The sequence below is a fragment of the Bos indicus genome, chromosome 3, assembly GCF_029378745.1.
Source record: "Bos indicus isolate NIAB-ARS_2022 breed Sahiwal x Tharparkar chromosome 3, NIAB-ARS_B.indTharparkar_mat_pri_1.0, whole genome shotgun sequence".
NCBI classification, from domain to species: domain Eukaryota; kingdom Metazoa; phylum Chordata; class Mammalia; order Artiodactyla; family Bovidae; genus Bos; species Bos indicus.
This window is the reverse complement of record NC_091762.1, coordinates 6,929,294-6,948,976: the sequence shown is the minus strand read 5'-3', so window position 1 is coordinate 6,948,976 and position 19,683 is coordinate 6,929,294. Positions and strand designations below refer to the sequence as shown.

General features: G+C 43.2%; 1 protein-coding gene and 1 pseudogene across 6 annotated transcripts in view; both read left to right on the top strand.

Annotated features, from left to right (window-relative positions):
* Positions 1–7,290: 7,290 nt before the first annotated feature.
* Positions 7,291–9,750, top strand: LOC109577951 (steroidogenic acute regulatory protein, mitochondrial pseudogene; annotated as a pseudogene).
* A 4,859-nt stretch (positions 9,751–14,609) lies between these two features.
* Positions 14,610–19,683, top strand: part of UAP1 (UDP-N-acetylglucosamine pyrophosphorylase 1) — a 32,344-nt gene continuing 27,270 nt past the window's right edge. For 2 of the 6 annotated variants that reach the window (XR_011564913.1, XM_070782734.1), the window contains exon 1: positions 14,610–15,209. Coding sequence is in view for 1 of the 6 variants with exons in the window: in XM_070782734.1 (XP_070638835.1) it covers positions 15,116–15,209 (94 nt within the window). In the remaining 5 variants the exon portion in view is untranslated. The remainder of the gene's footprint in view (positions 15,210–19,683) is intronic. The other 4 variants (XR_011564910.1, XM_019986929.2, XM_019986937.2 and 1 more) reach the window with 2 other exon arrangements.

The window sequence follows — 19,683 nt, the reverse complement described above, 5'->3', positions numbered from 1 at the left end:
GTTTGCTGTGGGTTTATCATATATGGCTTTTATTATGTTGACTCATAATAAAAGCCATAAGAAACATATGAGGTATGTTTCTTCTCTGCCTGCTTTCTAGAGAGTTTTTATTATAAATGGGTGTTGAATTTTGTCAAAAGCGCTCTCTGCATCTATTGAGATAATCATATCAGATAAAATAGACTTTGAAAAAAAGACTGTAAAAAGAGACAAATAAGGACACTACATAATACTGAAAGGATCAATCCCAGAAGAAGATATAACAATTATATATGCACCCAACATAGGAGCACCTCAATACATACAGGAAAAGCTAATGAGTATGAAAGGGGAAATTAACAGTAACACAATAATAGTGGGAGACTTTAATACCCCACTCACACCTGTGGTTAGGTCAACCAAATAGAAAATTAACAAGGAAGCACAAGCTTTAAATGATACAATGGACCAGTTAGACCTAACTGTTGTCTACATCTTTTCTAATCACAATGCAGTAAGATTAGATATCAACTACGGGGGGGGGGGGGGGGGGGGGGACTATTAAAAATACAAACATTTGGAGGCTAAACAAAACGTTTCTGAATAGCCAACAAATCATGGAAGAAATCAAAATATGCATAGAAGCAAATGAAAAGGAAAACACAACAACACAAAACCTATGGGATTCAGTAAAAGCAGTGAGAAGGTTCATAGCAATACACGCTTACCTCAAGAAACAAGAGAAAAATCAAATAAATAACCTACCTCTACACCTAAAGCAATTAGAAAAAGAGGAAATGAAGAACCCCAGGGTTAGTAGAAGGAAAGAAATAATAAAAATTAGAGCAGAAATAAATGAAAAACAAACAAAGACTAGCAAAAATCAACAAAACTAAAAGCTGGTTCTTTGAGAAGATAAATGAAATAGACAAACAATTAGTCAGACTTATGAAGAAAAAAAAGGGAGAAGAATCAAATCAACAAAATTAGAAATGAAAATAGAGAAATCACAATAGACAACACAGAAATACAAAGGATCATAAGAGACTACTATCAGCAACTATATGCCAATAAAATGGACAACTTGGAAGAAATGGACAAATTCTTAGAAAAGTATAACTTTCCAAAACTGAACCAGGAAGACAGAAATTCTTAACAGACCCATCACAAGCACGGAAATTGAAACCGTAATCAGAAATCTTCCAGCAAACAAAAGCCTCGGACCAGATGGCTTCACAGCTGAATTCTACCAAAAATTTAGAGAAGAGCAAACACCTATCGTACCCAAAGTCTTCCAGAAAATCGCAGAGGAAGGTAAACTCCCAAACCTATTCTATGAGGTCACCATCACTGTAATACCAAAACCAGACAACGATGCCACAAAAAAGAAAGCTACAGGCCAATATCACTTATGAACATAGATGCAAAAATCCTTAGCAAAATTCTAGCAAACAGAATCCAACAATATATTAAAAAGATCATACATCATGACCAAGTGGGCTTTATCCCAGGGATGCAAGGATTCTTCAGTATTCACAAATCAATCAGTGTGATACACTACATTAACAAATTGAAAGATAAAAAGGTCGGACTTTTAAACCCCAGTAAGTCTTTTCCAAACTTGCGCATGAGAAGTGAGCTCAACTAGGGCAGGGTGTGGCATCCTAAATGAAGTCAGGACTTTAGAGGAGAAGGCACTGTTCCTCTCACTTCCCTGGGGAGAATAACTGGGGTGGTGGCTTAAAAAACACTAACATAATTACTAATAGGACTTGTTCTGTGTGCCAGGCTCTTGGGATGATTTTTTTTTCCCTTTTCTCTTTCTATCTCTGTCTTTTCTTTCCCTTCCTTCCTCCCTCCCTTCCTTTCTTGCTTTTCTTCCTTTCTATCACTTTGTCTTTCTCCCTCTTTTCTCCTTCTCCTTCCCTCTCTCCTTGCTTCCTTTCTCCCTCCTTCCTTCCATATCTCTTTTGTACATTCCAAATTTTAATATTTATGATACTCATATAATACAAAAAATTTAAGAAAAAACTTAAAACACTGAAAGTTTCAGTCTTTAAATTTTCTGCTTTTAATCTTTCTTTTGGACAAAAAGGAAAATAAAAAATGAATCTCAAGCCCCACAGAGGGATCCTTTATTTCCTTGCTGGGAGCAGTAAGGCCCATTACAACAACTTCATAATATGCAGTCTGTGATATTAATGTCTATCATTTGCCCTATGCTATAGACAAAGAAGATAGAAAGATGGCTTATAAAACATGTCAGGGGCTTCCCAATGCCCTCAGGACAAATTCTAAGCTGCAGTGTGGCTGGAGTCTGGTGCACTAGGGCAGAATATGGAGAACATAAATGGGGGAAGGGGGGAAATTAGAGAAGGATTGTACGCAGGGGCCAGGGTTGGGTAGCTGAGACCTTGTTGAACTTTGTGGGTCTTTTGATGATTTTGCCTTTTATTCCCAGTGAGATAAAAAGCTGTTAGAGGGTTTCATGCAGAAGAGTGATGTAATTCCAGAGGTCATTCTGGCTGCTATTATTGAGAGTGGCCTGTATAGGCGCAAGGGTGGTAGCAAGGAGATCTATTGGGGGCTATGGCTCTATATAATTCAAGTAAGAGATGATACTGGATTAGACAAGGATGGAAACAAGTGATAGTGAAAACTAGTAGGATTCTGGATACATTTTGATGATGGAGCCCATGGGATTTACTGTAGATTGAATCTGGGACTAGAGAAAGTGAAAAGTATGCCAGTTCTGAGATATCTATGAGGGATTCATGATATCTTTAAGAAGGTATAAGGGGATGGGACCCAGCTCATGGGTAGAGGGATTGGATCATGATAGTTTATTTACGCACTTGGAAATAAGATAAAAATATGGGTACAGATATGCTAGATGGGAGCTTGTGGAGCTCTTTTCTGATTGTTTCTGTTTTCTCAATGAAGAGAGAAGCAAGGTTATGTGCTGAGAATGAGCAAGGAGGAGAAGGTTATACAGACTTTTTTTGCTTTGAGAAAAAAAAAAAAAAGACGTGAAATAGTTCAGTCAGTGTCTGACTCTTTGCAACCCAATGGACTGCAGCAGACCAGGCTTCCCTGTCAGTCACCAACTCCCAGAGCTTGCTCAAGCTCATGTCCATCGAGTCAGTGATGCCATCCAACCATCTCATCCTCTGTCACCTCCTTCTCCTCCTGCCTTCAGTCTTTCCCATCATCAGGGTCTCTTCCAATGAGTCAGTTCTTTGCATTAGGTGGCCAAAGAATTGGAGCTTCAGCTTCAACATCAGTCCTTCCCATGAATATTCAGGACTGATTTCCTGTAGGATTGACTGATTTGGTCTCTTTGAAGACCAAGAGACTCTCAAGAGCCTTCTTCAACACCACAGTTTAAAAACATCAATTCTTCAGCAGTCAGGTTTCTTTATAGTCCAACTCTCACATCCGTACATGACTACTGGGAAAACTATAGCTTTGACTAAATGGACCTTTGTTGGCAAAGTAATGCCTCTGCTTTTTAATACACTGTATAGATTGGTCATAGCTTTTCTTCTAAGGACCAAGTGTCTTTTAATTTCATGGCTACAGTCACCATCTGAAGTGGTTTTGGAGCCAAAGAAAATAAACTCTGTCACTGTTTCCATTGTTTCCCCATCTATTTGCCATGAAGTGATGGGACCAGATGCCATGATCTTTGTTTCTTGAATGTTGAGTTTTAAGCCACCTTTGTCACTGTCCTCTTTCATTTTCATCAAGAGGCTCTTTAGTTCCTCTTCACTTTCTGCCATAAGGATGGTGTCATCTGAATATCTGAAGTTATTGATATTTCTCCCAGCAATCTTGATTCCAGGTTGTGCTTCATCCAGCCCAGCATTTTGCATGATGTACTCGGCATATGAGTTAAAGAAGAGGCTGACAATATACAGCCTTACCGTACTCCTTTCTCAATTTTGAACCAGTCTGTTTTCCATGTTCGGTTCTAACTGTTGCTTTTTGACCTGAATACAGATTTCTCAGGCAGGTAAGGTGGTCTGGTATTCCCATCTCTTTAAGAATTTTCCACATTTTGTCATGATCCACATAGTCAAAGGCTTTGACATAGTCAATAAAGCAGAAGTAGATGTTTTTCATTGCTGTTTCTATGATGCAGTGGATGTTGGCAATTTGATCTCTGGTTCCTCTGCCTTTTCTGAATCCAGCTTTTACATCTGAAAGTTCTTGGTTCATGTACTATTGAAGCCTCACTTGGAGAATTTTGAGCATTACTTTGCTAGTGTGTAAGGTGAGTGCAGTTGTGTGGTAGTTTGAACATTCTTTGACATTGCCTATCTTTGGGATTGGAATGCAAACTGACCTTTTTTCTAGTGCTGTGGCCACTGCTGAGTTTTCCAAATTTGCTTGCATATTGAGTGCAGCACTTTCACAGCATTATCTTTTAGGATTTGAAATAGCTCAACTGGAATTCCATCATCTTCACTAGCTTTGTTTGTAGTGATTCTTCTTAAGGCCTATTTTACTTTGCACTCCAGGATGTCTGGCTCTAGGTGAATGATCACACCATCGTAATTATCTGGGTCATGAAGATCTTTTTTGTATAGTTCTTCTGTGTGTTCTTGCCACCTCTTAATATGGGCTCCCCTGGTGGCTCAGACAGTAAAAATTCTGCCTGCAATGCAGGAGCCCTGGGTTCAATACCTGGGTCAGGATGCTCCCCTGAAGAATGGAATAGCAAACCATTCCAGTATTCTTACCTGGAAAATTTCATGGACAGAGGAGCCTGGTGGGCTACAATCCATGGTGTTGTGAAGAGTCAGACATGACTTTCACTCACTTCTTTATTTCATCTGCTTCTGTTAGGTCCATACCATTTCTGTCCTTTATTGTGCCCATCTTTGCATGAAATGTTCCCTAGGTGTCTCTAATTTTCTTGAAGAGATTGCTAGTCTTTCCCATTCTATTATTTTTCTCTATATTTTTGCATTGATCACTGAGGAAGGCTTTCTTATGTCTCCTTGCTATTCTTTGGAACTTTGCATTCAGATGGGTATATCTTTCCTTTTTTCCTTTGCCTTTAGCTTCCCTTCTTTTCTCAGCTATTTGTAAGGGCTCCTCAGACAACCATTTTTCCTTTTTCATTTCTTTTTCTTGGCGATGGTCTTGGTCACTGCCTCCTGTACAATGTCATGAACCTCTGTCCATAGTTCTTTAGGCACTCTGTTTCTCAGGTCTAATACCTTGAATCTATTTGTCACTTCCACTGTATAATCGTAAGGGATTTGATTTAGGTCATACCTGAATGGTCTAGTGATTTTCCCTACATTCTTCAATTTACATCTGAATTTTGCAATAAGGAGTTCACAATCTAAGCCGTAGTCTGCTCCTGGTCTTGTTTTTGCTGACTGTAGAGAGCATCTCCATTTTTGGCTGCAAAGAATATAATCAATCTGATTTTGGTATTGACCATCTGGTGATGTCCATGTGTAGAGCTGTCTCTTGTGTTGGAAGAGGGTGTTTGCTATGACCAGTGTGTTGCTTCATTTTCTACTCCAAGACCAAATTTGCCTGTTACTCCAGGTATCTCTTGACTTTCTACTTTTGCATTCCAGTCCCTATGGTGAAAAGGACATTCTTTTTTTGGTCTTAGTTCTAGAAGTTATTGTAGGTCTTCATAGAACCATTCAACTTCAGCTTCTTCAGAATTAATGGTTATCAAGAAGAAGTGCAAAGTGAAACAGTTATCTGGAAGAATTGCAAAGACTAAAGAAGTATAGTGTATGGTGTTTGCATAGTTGGGCTTCCCCAGTGGCTTAGCGGTAAAGAATCTGCTGCAGTATAGGACACGTAGGCTTGTTCCCTGGGTCACGAAGATCCCCTGGATTAGGAAATGGCCACCAACTCCCGTATTCTTGCCTGGAGAATTCCATGGACAGAGAAGCCTGGCAGTCTATAGTCTATGGGGTCGCAGAGAGTCGGACATTACTGAATGACTTTCACTATGAATTTAAAGTGACTCCAGTCAGAATGGTTGTGTGTTTTTCTCCAACTTGTTCAGCTCCTTGGGGCATTTGGTTCAGGGTCTCTCAAAAGGCTGTGATCAAGATGTTGGCCAAGGGTTATCTTTATGCTTCAAGACCTCACTGGACTGCGATTAAGGTGTCAGATGGGCTGCATTCTGGATGCTCAATTGGAGTAGAGTCCACTTCCAAGCTGTCAATTTTTAGCAGAATTTATTTCCTTATGGCCGTAAGGACTGCACATTTCTGGATTTTTGTTTGTTTGTATCTTTGCTGGCTGGAGGCCACTCCCACCTCCAAGAACATGTGTGAAGCTCCCTGCCGTGTGGCTCTCTCTGTAGGTAGCTGTCAACATAGTTTGCTTCTTCAAGGCCAGTAGGAAAGTGAAAGTATGTCTGCTAGCAAAACGCCTTAAGTAATACAGCCTCATAATTGGTGTGACATCCCTACACTGTGGCCTACAGCATAGTGCATGGGAATGACCATCTCATCACCTTTTCCATATTCTGTTAGAAGTGAGTCACAGGTTCCGCCCACCCTGAAGGGGAGGGGATTCCACATCCGGGAGGTGGGGGTCATAGAGTTACTTTAGAGTCTGCCCGCTGCAGCATTCTCGTCCCAATACTCCACACTGAGTAAATATTATTTTTTAAACAAAACTTACTGAGCTCTTATTCTGAGTCAGAAACTGCTCTAAGCACTTTAAAAATATTAATCCCCACAGCAACCCTGGTAGGTAGGTGTTAACATTATCCCCATTTTACAGATTGGGGGGTAAGGGACAGAGCCATCAACTAACTCAGTTTAAGGTCATTTAATTAAGTAACTAAGTAGAACTCAAACTCATGCTCATTGGCTTCAGAGTCCGTATTCTTACCTCTTATGCTAAGTGACCAAAAACAAAGTGAATGAATAAATGAATGCTATTGAGAGATACAAGAAATAGTCACCCAGCAGCTTTGAGAATGAAATAAGTTTTGACACTGCATTTTGTAGTTCAATTTTGATGCCATGCCAGTTGATACTATCAGAGTTTCATGATTTTAGGTCTTTTTTTCTATTAATATTAAGTAACACAGGTGGAGATGTGAAGCCTGGAACAAAAAAATGTGAGGAACTTCTACTGTGCCTGAGGTTTCCTGGAGGTGACATGCCATTTTTATCTTTTCCTTAAAGATATTACCTGGAAGATATAAGGTAAATTTCAGCTATAGTAGGTTCATAAGGAAAGAACAGGTGACTAGGAGATACCTCCAAAAAGAATAATACTGTCCTTTGTGTTTGTCATTTACACTGAGTTGAGAGGCATAAAAAAACAATGACCTCGCAGCTGCAGGGCCCGAGGCCACAACCCTGTCAGGCTGAGGAAGCACAGGAGCAGCCATCCTCCGGGACCAGAGGCCACAGCAGGAGCCCTCAGCATCCCCGCCAGACTCCACACCTGCCCCTACTGCCCGGAAAGATGCTTCTCGCGACGTTTAAGCTGTGTGCCGGAAGCTCCTACAGACACGTGCGCAGCATGAAGGGGCTGCAGCAGCAGGCTGTGCTGGCCATCGGCCAGGAGCTCAACCGGAGGGCCCTAGGGGGCCCGGCCCCAGCTGCGTGGATTAACCAGGTTCGGCGTCGCGGCTCTCTCCTAGGTTCTCAGCTGGAAGACCCTCTCTACAGCGACCAAGAGCTGGCCTATATCCAGCAGGGAGAGGAGGCCATGCAAAGGGCCCTGGGCATCCTCAAAGACCAGGAGGGCTGGAAGAAGGAGAGCCGGCAGGCCAATGGGGACGAGGTGCTGAGTAAAGTGATCCCTGACGTGGGCAAGGTGTTCCGGTTGGAGGTGGTGGTGCACCAGCCCATGGAGAGGCTTTATGAAGAGCTTGTGGAGCGCATGGAGGCCATGGGCGAGTGGAATCCCAATGTCAAGGAGATCAAGGTCCTGCAGAAGATTGGAAAAGACACGGTCATCACTCATGAGTTGGCTGCAGAGGTGGCAGGAAACCTCGTGGGGCCCCGAGACTTTGTGAGCGTAGGCTGTACCAAGCGCCGGGGCTCCATGTGTGTGCTGGCTGGCATGGCCACACTCTATGAGGAGATGCCCCAGCAGAAGGGTGTCATCAGAGCTGAGCACGGCCCCACCTGCATGGTGCTCCGCCCCTTGGCTGGAAGTCCCTCAAGGACCAAACTCACCTGGCTGCTCAGCATTGACCTCAAGGGATGGCTGCCGAAGACCATCATCAACCAGGTCCTCTCGCAGACCCAGGTGGATTTTGCCAATCACCTGCGCAAGCGCCTGGAGTCCTGCCCTGCTCTTGAAGCCAGGTGTTGAAGGCCAACTTGCGGCTCCACCAGCTCCCGGCTGAATGGGTTTGAGGGCTCACGAGGAGGCCCCTGCTAGAAGCCTCCAAGTCTGTTAAAGATCTCATCTGAGGACAGTGGGACAAGGTGGTGGCACGTTTTCAATAAGATACTACAGCTCAGCTACTACAGCAGCATTTTAGTACCAAGAGAATTCGGACAAGGCTCTTCTAACTTCATTCACTGATGAGCTGTAAAATGAAGTATAAGGGTCTCAAAACATTTGTGAAACTTTTTTTTCCTGGGTCCTGACAGCGTCTACCTAAAAATATCTTGATAATGCTACAAGTTAAGGAATGCAGGGTGCAGAGGGTGCAGAACCCAAGGATCAGGTTGTCAAGCTTGAGGAGGTCAAGAGGTCTGCGGGCAATGTGTGCAGACCGAGGTCTTGCACAGGGCCTCCCACAACCCTCTGCTCCTCTACCAAGTGGGTGGACAGCTGCACCAAAGAGTAAGCAACTCCCACAGCAGACGGCTTCTAGAACTCTAGTTCAAGTGACCTTACGGAAAAAATACAGAACTGTTATACTGATTCCCATACTTCTTCCATGACAGGAGTCAGAATAAAGAATTGTAACTAACATAAAAACTTTCAGTTAGTCTGTACCCGATTTAAAATTCTACTCTTTAAAAGTCCATGCTAATAAATGGCAAGCTCATACTAAAGGAGCCGTGGATAAAGATTTTAATTAAACTAAATTTCTTACTTCATTCAAAGGAAAAACTCCAGGGGACTTAAGAATTTCAATTATGTAGGATCTGTTACTGGAATCTTTCATAAAATTTTAATTTGGAAAATACGCACAAGACTAAATCAGTTCTTACAAGAACTCTATAGCTGGTAGCTGATTAATGGGCGTTGGAAGATGAAGATTTTGACTGAAGATTTTTATTTACCTAAAAGGATAGAATCAAAAGCAAGGGACTGAATGGTATTACTGAGAAAATCAAAAAGCAAATTTTACTACTTTCCCATTAGTTGCTTTAGATCTGAAATAGGAACTGAATCTTTAGTCTGGAGTCTATTCTGTCCTCTTAGCTTGACTCGGGGCTGCAATTTCTCTGCTTTAACAGGTCAACGTCTTACTATCTTGGAGGAGATGGCTGGAAGAAGGTGTGATAGCATGAGAGCAAAATCCCTTTCCAAGGTCTGAGAATTGGTGCTCTAAACATCTAAGTTGAGATGGGGTTATCTGGCTAAAATACATATGCAGGATGAAAACCCAACCATTATCACTTGAAGTGTTTCCATTCCAGTGCTAACAGCATTGATGATTTACACCATGTGGAATGTCAGGCTAGCTAATTAAACAAATTAGCAGTAGCAGAAATGCTGGTATTTATTGAGGCATTGAGACTGTACAACTGACACAGGTATATATTAATATTTATTGTTTCTTATTAGTCTATTTTTGGCATAGATGAAATTATGTTTTTCCAGCCTGGAAGCTTCAGAGTGAGAAGGAGTAACTGTGGAAGTATTTCAAGAACAGAATTCTCCACTCCCAGCTAAGAGAAAGGGTTGCTTGTTGAAAGGTGTGTACAGCAACACATGCTCTGGTTTTGAGAACAGGCTGACAGTGAGAAATGGGCTTTCAACACACACCATGTTTGCCTTTTCCAAACTATGCTACTGTGTCTTTGAGGGGCCTGGGGAGATCTTTTCTCACTTGTTTTTCATTGGAATAAAATGAGTTGTCAGTGAAAAAAAAAAAAAAAAAACAATGACCAGATAGGTGGTGAGACAGGTTTAGAACAAAATATGTTACAGTTCTGGTTTTGGTGCTGGCCAGATGCCATTCTAGGCTAAGTTTCTGTGGAATTTCCCCTGGGGACAGCCCCACTGTGCATTAGAAATATCCCAGTCAAGTGGCCTTCCAAGAGTGGGCATTAAATTGACCACTCAGAATGGCAGAGAGCCATTTGGCTTGAAGAGATACTCCAAACATTTTTTATGGTGATTGATGTTTTTAGTAATTGGATAATTTTTCCATTCATTAAATCCAGCAAACCCCTATTATACAGTGATAGGCTTCTAATACTGGTTCTGGTTCTTAACTCTAGGGGGGATTTATTAATTAATTAATTAATTAATTTTTTTAGCTGTGCCACATGGCACGCAGGGTCTTAGTTCCCTGACCAGGGATTGAACCTGTGCCCCTTGTGGTGGAAGCATGGAGTCTTCCAGTGGACTGCCAGGGAGGTCTCATTGTTTCCTTTTCTATGAATTAAGGGAGATGGACCAGACAATCTCTGGCTAACAGCACTGGAAGGGAATTTAAACTCCATTCTCCCACACCACAACAGCCTACTCAATTTGGAGTCCTGAGGCTGTGTATCTCTGTAAGTATTACATACCAACACTCTCATCTACTCTATCCAGGTTCATTTCTTTCTGTTATTTATTCCTAGATTATAGTCAGTTTAGAGGGGCTGTACTTTGAGTTAAAAAAAAAAAAGTTTAACAGGGTGTATTCGTTATTTCATAATATTTCAAAACACACCCTGAACTACAGAAAATTTAGAGAGTGGGAGGAGTGATGAGCTAAGTCAGGATGATTCCAAGTGAGAATGAAGTGTTCAAGTCCTAGGAAACTGTCAACAGGAAAGTTAGAGCCCTAACTCCTCCACTGCTCATTTGTTTACCTCTTGGAAATAGTGATCTAACGATATGCTCAGGCTTGTCTTCAAACTGAGCCTTGAGCTAAGCCAGAGGCTCCTAGTGCTGATCAACTGTTGGGAAGTAACCTTGGTCCTTTTAGTTGTTCAACAGCCTTGCTGAGGCCATCACGTTCAGGACAGTGAAGGGAGGACTCTGGTGTATGCTTGCTAATACCAGCCTACTGTCTGAAAAGTCTGCATGGGTCCTCACTCACTGTACAACAAAAGGAAGTATGGACAGGCTGGCACATATCTGACACGATTGCAGGGAAAAACAAGCAGGCAAATAGCCTCTTTAGTTATTAAGTAACATATCTGCTTTTCTAAAATTAAAAATATATATTCTCTTAAATGTCAATTTTCACTTTAGTAAATTTAGAAAAAAAGCACTCCATAGTCACCAAAATCCCATTGTCCCTGAAAGACAAAACATAAGACCTTCTTTTGACTTCTGAATTTTTGAATGTGTGTGATAATAGCCCATTTAAAACACCCCTCTTCTGATTTCACAGTTTGCTTAGTACCATTTTCTATGTAGATCTCTTGCCTGCTAACTTCTCTGAGTACAAATCCCTTGGTTTCTTCTGCTGAGGAGGCATCAGGTGTTGCCAGTATGAACACAAATAACCATTTCATCTTCAGCCTAGGCTGAAAACCTAGGGGTAGCCTTCGTAGAGAGTGAGGCTTCTCACCTCCTGCTGCTGCTGCTGCTGCTAAGTCGCTTCAGTTGTGTCCAACTCTGTCTGACCCCATAGATGGCAGCCCACCAGCCTCCGCCATCCCTGGGATTCTCCAGGAAAGAACACTGGAATGGGTTGCCATTTCCTTCTCCAATGCAGGAAAGTGAAATATGGAAGGGAAGTCTCTCAGTCATGTCCGACTCTTCGCGACCCCATGGACTGCAGCCTACCAGGCTCCTCCGTCCATGGAATTTTCCAGGCAAGAGTACTGGAGTGGGTTGCCATTGCCTTCTCTGTCTCACCTCCTAGCTCTCTCTAAAACTCTATTGAATGCATGTCCTTTTAAGAAATGTCTTCATTTTTTTATTCTCTCCCTCCTCTGAGCTCTGAAATCCTTCATGTGTGCATTCCCCGTGGCACTTACGGCCCCTGTCCTGGAAAAGGAATCTCTCCCCCACGCTTACTTTTGCACTATATATTCCCTGGAGACCCAGCCACCCTAGCTTTTGATTCCCCATGGTTTCCATTACAAGGACCCGCACAGAACTACCTAATAAACATATTCTGAATAAGCACCTGTTTGTTCTTGATTGAATGCTGAAAAAAATGTGTCAGTCTGTTCTTAAGAGAATAGTTCAACCTCAGGGCCAGGCAAATAAAAGGGGTTCTAGGCCATTTCCCACTCTGCACAACATGTTCTCACACCCCTCATCTAAGCCTCACTGTTTTCAACTGGAAGGTTGAGAATTAGAGAAAAACACTTTCCTAGCATTATTCTTGTCCCAGGGGAGCACGACTGCCACGCAAAACAGCACTGGGTGGCATTTATAGCTTCCCAAGTGATGTGGCTTTCCAACCCGGTGGAGGAGGGCTTGTGATGGAGTCTCTCACCCTCGATCCTTTCTTCCAGGGTTGAGTGTGCCATGGGATAAAGATTTTCTTTTGGACTGACAATGACGACCCAGCATTAGTTGTATTCTAATTTTTTGAACTTTAAAATTTGTATGTAATTTCAGCCTTATGAAGAAATTGTTGAGCAGTATAAAGTTTCATATACCTGTTACCCAAATCCACTAACTGATAGTTCACCCCCCTCCCCAAATATACAGTTCTACCACATATGCACATGTATTTATGCCAATTTCTGTATTTGGATGAATAATCATGAGTTCATGCTAACTTCAATTCCAATCTTAAGAGGTTATTCTAGCCTCACTCCCTTTCCATATTTGTAATTAGCTCACATGAGTATGGTAAAAATTAAAAGATAAACACTTTATAGGGCTTCTTTGGTGATCCAGTGGTTAAGGATCCACCTTCCAATGCAGGGGATGTGGGTTCAATACCTGGTTGGGGAACTCAGATCCTACGTGCTGCAGGACAACTAGAGAGAAACCTGCATGCCTCAAGTAGTGAGCCCTCAAGCTCTAGAGCCTCTGTTCTGCAACAAGAGAAGCCCTCATGAACCAATGAAGAGCCCTTGCACCACAACGAAGACCCAGCAAAGCCAAAATTTTTCAAAAAGATGCTGCATGCTGCAATGAAAGATTCTGCATGCCCAACCAGAACCGAGGGCAGCCAAACAAATAAATAAAAATAAATATTTTTTAAAAGAAAAATATCTTTAAACAAGACTATAATAGTGTCTGGAGTATTATAGGCATTCTATTAATTTTAGATGAATGAATAAATAAAGAGAAAAGTCATTAGTAAAGAGTTCATTTATTTAAAAAAAGAAAAGGTAGAACTAGTCCCAACTCAAGTGTTTAAAATGAACTATTATAAACATTAATGGGAGCAATTTTGTTCTTAGTTATGAAAGGTTTAAGAGAAATGTTCTTTATAGTATCAGGGATCCAAACAATGGAAGGTTTTCCAAATGATGAGAAGTATATCAAGGTTTCCAGGGCCTGACAGCATGCTCACTCATATAGAAACAATTACAATTTATTTAGTGTTTACTCTGTTCTACATTCTGTTACTGTATTGACTGATTTAGTTCTCACAACAACCTTAAGGGGCATTTTTATTATTGTCCATATTTTATAGATAAGAAAACTGATGAGTAAGAGTTAATCAACTTGCCAAAGATTCCAAGCAACAAAGAAGTTGGAATTCTGTCTGTAGATGTCATGTTCATAACTACTATACTATAAATCTTTCAAACAAATGGATGACATTCTGGGATGATGAACTATAGAATATTCAACCTCCTGAATGTATTACTACCAGCAGTACTTATCTGGTATAGATTTTTCTGTTACTTAATGCAGTGGATAATTTTGAAATTGATAAAATTAAAAGGCATTTTCACTCAGGAAGGCAGAAGAAAGGCACCTAAGTAGCTGAATGTCTGTCAGGTGTTTCGTTAAATCTAGATGTTTTGATATTTCAACATATTGGACTTCTTGCAAAAGCTGTGCTACACTAAACACAGCTTTTATATGCCAAGCATATTATCTGCAGGGCATATCCACACAAAGATATATGGTACGCACCCAATTATAAACAGTTGCCTTGCCTTGGAGGGCCTTGGAGGTCAGCCAGCCCAAAGACCATTTTCCTGTCATATACGGAGGCCCAGGGAGGTTAAGACCACTCACACAAAGCTGATGTGTGGGCTCGGTTTCAATGGCGCGCTTTTCATTTCCTCGGGCTACCTAATACATTGGCTTGCATTTTCTATTTGTGTCTGTGTGCTTATTTATGCAAAAGTAAATGGGCCTGCTTCACGTGCTTGGGACGTAAACCACGATAAAACAGAAAAGACGGTCAGGGACCTGCGTATCTGGCCAACTCTCAGGCCTATCTGGCCAACTCAAGACGAAACAGCAGCCCCAGGTCAGAGGACACGCCAGGCCCGCCCCTGGTGTTCCGCGCTTTCGATTGCGTTGGCCAACGGGCTTTCGCAATCCTCCGTGTGGGCGGTCGGAAATCAGCCACCCGATGACACAGCTCCCCGACTAACTCTGCGGTCCATTTCGGGAAAGAGGGGAAACGCCCCGAGCCGCGGGGCCACTGGGCTGACTAGGAGCCACGGGAGGGGCCCTCGAGGGACAACGCGGTGAAGTCATGGCGCTTAGAACCTGAGCAGTATACCTTCGCGGGCCTCCGGCCTCGCCCCCTCCATCGGACGCAAAGGACGCCCCTCCTGGCCTCAGGGCCCTGGGGGGCGGGGCCGCTTGCTGGCAGGACCCCCGCCCCGTCCCCATTGGGCCGGAGGATGAGTGACGCGGAGGCCCCGCCCCTCCTCTCCCGGCGCTCCTCCCCGCGTCCTCTGTGTCGCCAGCGCTCAGGGAGCTGACGTGTCGCGGAGAAGGGTTGCGGCTCCTCCCCGCGCGGCAGCCACTCGTCGCGAAGACTGAGGGGCGGGGTGGTCGGGGCCGGCGCTCCCCCTGGCCCCAGCTCCCGGCCCGCCCCGCCGCCCCGGCCCCCCGGATGAAGGTATATATTAGGAGCTGGCGCTGGACGCAGATGAGTGGCCGCGCCGAAGGAGCCGGAGCCGGGCGGAGCTGCGGTCGCGCCGAGAACGGTGAGGGGCGCCCAGCCCAATCGCTGTCTCCTTCTCCCGCCATCCTGGAGTAGACGGCGGGATTCGGGAACTGGGGCGGTGGGGGGCCGGTGCCGCCACGCACACGCTTCCGAGGCCTCGCGCGCGACGTGGACACGCGGTGCACCTACGTGCACAGAGCCGGCGTCTGGGCACACGCGGAAGATCCCGCCTCACACCCACACCGCCTTCTGTGCCCCGTGGCGCTTCTCAGCCCCGGCTACCTGGCCGGGAGCGCTGGCGTGAGGGGGCCCCAAGAAGGGCAGGGTCTGGAATCGGGGGCTTCTCGTGCGGTTGGGAGTGGAGCCTCACCTGGACCTGGACGGGGGCCTTGAGGTTCTCAGGCAGGGGACTTAGGCCAAGCTTGGGGTGGGATCCTACAGTGGGGAGAAGTCGTTGTAACTGTCCCATGGGAGCGAGTTGGGGTGTCTTGAATATATGAGGAAAAGACTCTGAAAGCGTTGACAGTACAGTAAGGATTCGAGTTACCTGTGGAGGACCTGAGAGTGGAACAAAACCTACTTGAGTGGAACAAAACCTACTTGCCGCTTTTGTTTTAATACTGGTAATGGGAGAGGGTTGAAATTTCTGGCTTGCCCCTGGCTTGGCCAAGCAGAAAGATGGGATTGGAGGGTTTAGAGCACACATGTGCTGAACATATGGTTTCCTGAAGATTTTATTAAGTTTGGCCTGACCCTATGCTATATTTATTTGTACGTGGCTTACGATATCTGAAACCAGGTAATAGTGATTATGATACTATATATATGTTATTACGTAGTGCCTTTAGTTTAAGGTCTTTGTGGTGAAATTAGAAAAATGAAGGCAGTTTCTATTCCTTCACTGTTGCTGGGCTGGCTCCCTTAGCTAAGGCTAACAAAGATTTAATATGCCATGCTGTGGAGTATTTATAGGATTCGATGGTTATGGCCCCTATGTTTTTCTAAAGGTTTGAGAGGTTTACTTACCAATTTGGGAGGCATAATATAGCAGCAGAGATAGGAATAGGAAGGAAAGCAGAAAAGGAGCGTGAAGTGCTAGATATCTTTTATTCCTGCCTGCATGTGTTCAGTCGGTCAGATTCTTTGGGACCCCATGGACTGTAGCCCACCAGGCTCTTCTGTCCCTGGAATTTTCCAGGCAAGAATACTGGAGTGGGTTGCCATTTCCACCTCCAGGGATTCTTCCCAACCCAGGGATTGAACCTGTGCCTCCTACATTGGCAGGCAGATTTTTCACCCCTGAGCCACCTGGGAAGACCAGATATCTTTTATGCTAGGGTTTAAATTCCAATAAAGGTATATTTACTTCCCTCATAGCTCAGTTGGTAAATCATCTGCCTGCACTGCAGGAGACCCAGGTTCGATTCCTAGGTTGAGAAGATCCCCTGGAGAAGGAAATGGCAACCCACTCCAGTATGCTTGCCTGGAGAATCCCATGGACAGAGGAGCCTGGTGGGCTACAGTCCATGGGGTGCAAGAGTCGGACACAACTTGGTGACTAAACCACCACCAAACCACCACCACCAAAGGTATATTTGATAATGGTGGATTACTACAAATAATGTCATTGTTATTGATACCGGTGCATTGGTATGGGCATATCGGAAATTTTGTCATAGTTTATAGATCTTCAACTTTTTCAGACTTTGGTTGTCAAAATAAAAATCCTAATCTAGTCTCTTATTCGCTGCTGCTTACCATTACACACATGCACACACCTCTTACCAGAATCAATGGAGGAATTGCTATGCTTTTTGTGGCATGGAGGTGCTTATATCTGGTTCCTCCTGTGAAGTTCCTCTCCTGCTGTCCTGCACATTTCCTTCCTCTTCCATGATGGCATATGAACTGTTTTGCACAGTGAGTCAGGTATAAGAACATCAAATGTGTCTATATTTCTGAATAAAGAAAGTCCAAATTACTTCTTTTTCTTGCCATCTCTGTTTTACACACACACACATACACGCGTAGACATCTACACAAAGATAACAGAGTCTTTTTTTCTCCTGTGAGGCAATACAGCATGATGGTTAAGAGCATGCAGTTAGGAGTCAGGCTGTCAGGATTTGAGTCCGAACTATCACTCTCCCGGTTTTGGACTGTCGGCAAGTTATCTCTGTGGCTCGGTCTCTTCCTCTGTAAAGTAATCGCAATAACAGGACCTAAGGGTTGTTTTGAGGGTGAAGTGAACAGCTGTCTATAAAGCCGTTAGAACTGTGTTTCTGTATATCTTAGTGTTTGTTGTTATTGCCCCTTCAGGGGACACCCAGATGTAGGTTTTCTTGACCTGAGTTCGTAAATGGTGTTTGATGCTTCATAGTCTTCATCAGGTAGTGAGGATTATTAATCCCACTTCACCGGCAGAAGGGAACAGTGTAAATAAGCAATTTAACTGAGCGGCAGAATTTTGCTCTGAACTACCTTTTACTATTCTTAGAGGAGAAGATAGTTGGCTTTTTCTTTGGTAACTACTTTCCCTCCGTCCTTTATATCTAAGTTAAGTAATTATAATGCAGTGATGATTCTTTACAGTATGTCTCAAATTATCCTTCTCACTTTTATTTCCTCTGCAACAAATCTGGTTCCTCTTTGGTTTTTCATACCTGCAGATGTGTTTTAATTTGTTTTCCTGCTTCTAGTTGTCTCTCCATACAGTCTCTTTTGTGTGATGCTCTTTTCTCTCATGTCTCTGAAGCATGGTGGCCCGGCCCTGTTAATAATCTCTGTTGGCTTCCTGTTACTTCGGTTAGATCTAAATTCCTTTGCTTAGTTTGCAGCAAACTAAGCTCACACGTCAGCCCTACCTTAAATCATTTCCCATCATTCTACACAAAACTTGAACTTGCTTGCTGCTCTCTGTCCTGTTCATGTGTACTTCTTGTGGACACCAGGCTCTGCTTATTTCCTTGTTGTTGTTTTTAGTCACTAAATCATGTCCAGCTTTTTTGGACCCTGGGTACTGTAGCCCGCCAGGCTCTTCTACCTATGGGATTTCCTATGCAGAATACTGGAGTGGGTTGCCATTTCCTTCTCTAGGGAATCTTCTCAGCCTAGGATTTGAACCCATGTCTCCTGCTTGGCAGGTGGATTTTTGCCACTGAGCCACTTGGGAAGCCCACTTATTTCCTAATCTTATCTATATAATCTATGCTCAACCCTTGAGGCACAGCTAGATCATGCTTCCTTTGTGAACGCTTTCTGGATAATGTCTGTCTTCTCTTGCATTTATCTGTATTAGGTAAGTAAACGAAATATTTCCTCATTCTCTTTTTATTGTATGAAATTTAACATTTTGCTGGATTATCATGGAATACTCTTAAAAAGCATTGTCTTATCCCTTGATTGTTTTGTGTATATTGCTTGTCCTTTAGGGTTCAATTCTTAGAAAAGACGGTGGACTTATTTTATTCCTTCTTTGCAGAAGTTGCTTTTGAGATAAAATTGTATTTTTTTTATGACTGTAGGTGTTTCTGTCTCCTTGATATTGTTGTATTCTGAATTCTCTATTTCTGTTCTTAGAGATAAAAGGAGAACGGTTGGAAATATTAAGCAGTTAGGTATTCTTTCAGTAGTAGTTTAGTGGTCAGAGGAGGGTAAAGAGGCAGCTAGAGCCCTGGAATCAGACTACCTATATTCACACCCCAGCTGCACGAGTCAGCTGGGTGCTTTGCTTCTCTGTGCCTTGGTCTTCTCACCTGTAAAGTAATGATAATAGTAGTATTTCTGTCATGTGTGTGTGTGCTCAGTTGCTCAGTCACGTCCGACTCTTTTGAGACCCCATGGACTTTAGCCTGCCACGCTTCTCTGTCCATGCTGTTTTCCAGACAAGAATACTGGAATGGGCTGACAGTTCCAATTCCAGTACAGGGTAAAACACTTCATTAGGTTAGCATAAAATTTAAGTTATGCCTTTCTTTGTTTTATTTCTTGTTTTCTATCCCAGTAAATATTTATGTTCAGTTTTCAAGTTGGCCAGGGCGCCGGGATAGCCAAGAATAAATTGCTGTATAACAGGCAAAGATAAAGGGCCGTGTGTGTTGTGCTGAGGTGTGCTTAGTTGCTTTAGTGGTGTCTGACTTTTTGCGGCCCCATGGATTGTAGCCTGCCAGGCTCCTCTGTCCGTGGGATTTTCCAGGCAAGAATCCTGCAGTGGGTTGCCATTTTCTTCTGCAGGGGATCTTCCTGACACAGAGATTGAACCTGTGTCTCTTGCGTCTTCTGCATCACCAGGTGGATCCTTTACTACTGCACCACCCTTGGAATAGAGTTGTTGAAAATAAAATGGGACCACGTAAGCAAAGTACTTGGTGCAGTGCCTGATATATAAGAATAATTAACATTGTTTTACAAGTTTGGTCTCTTATGAGTGTGATCATGACGGAAAAGCAAAATTTCCTTAACATCAAGTGTTTAATTATTATTTATTTTAATTTTACTAAAAAAATTTTTTTTGG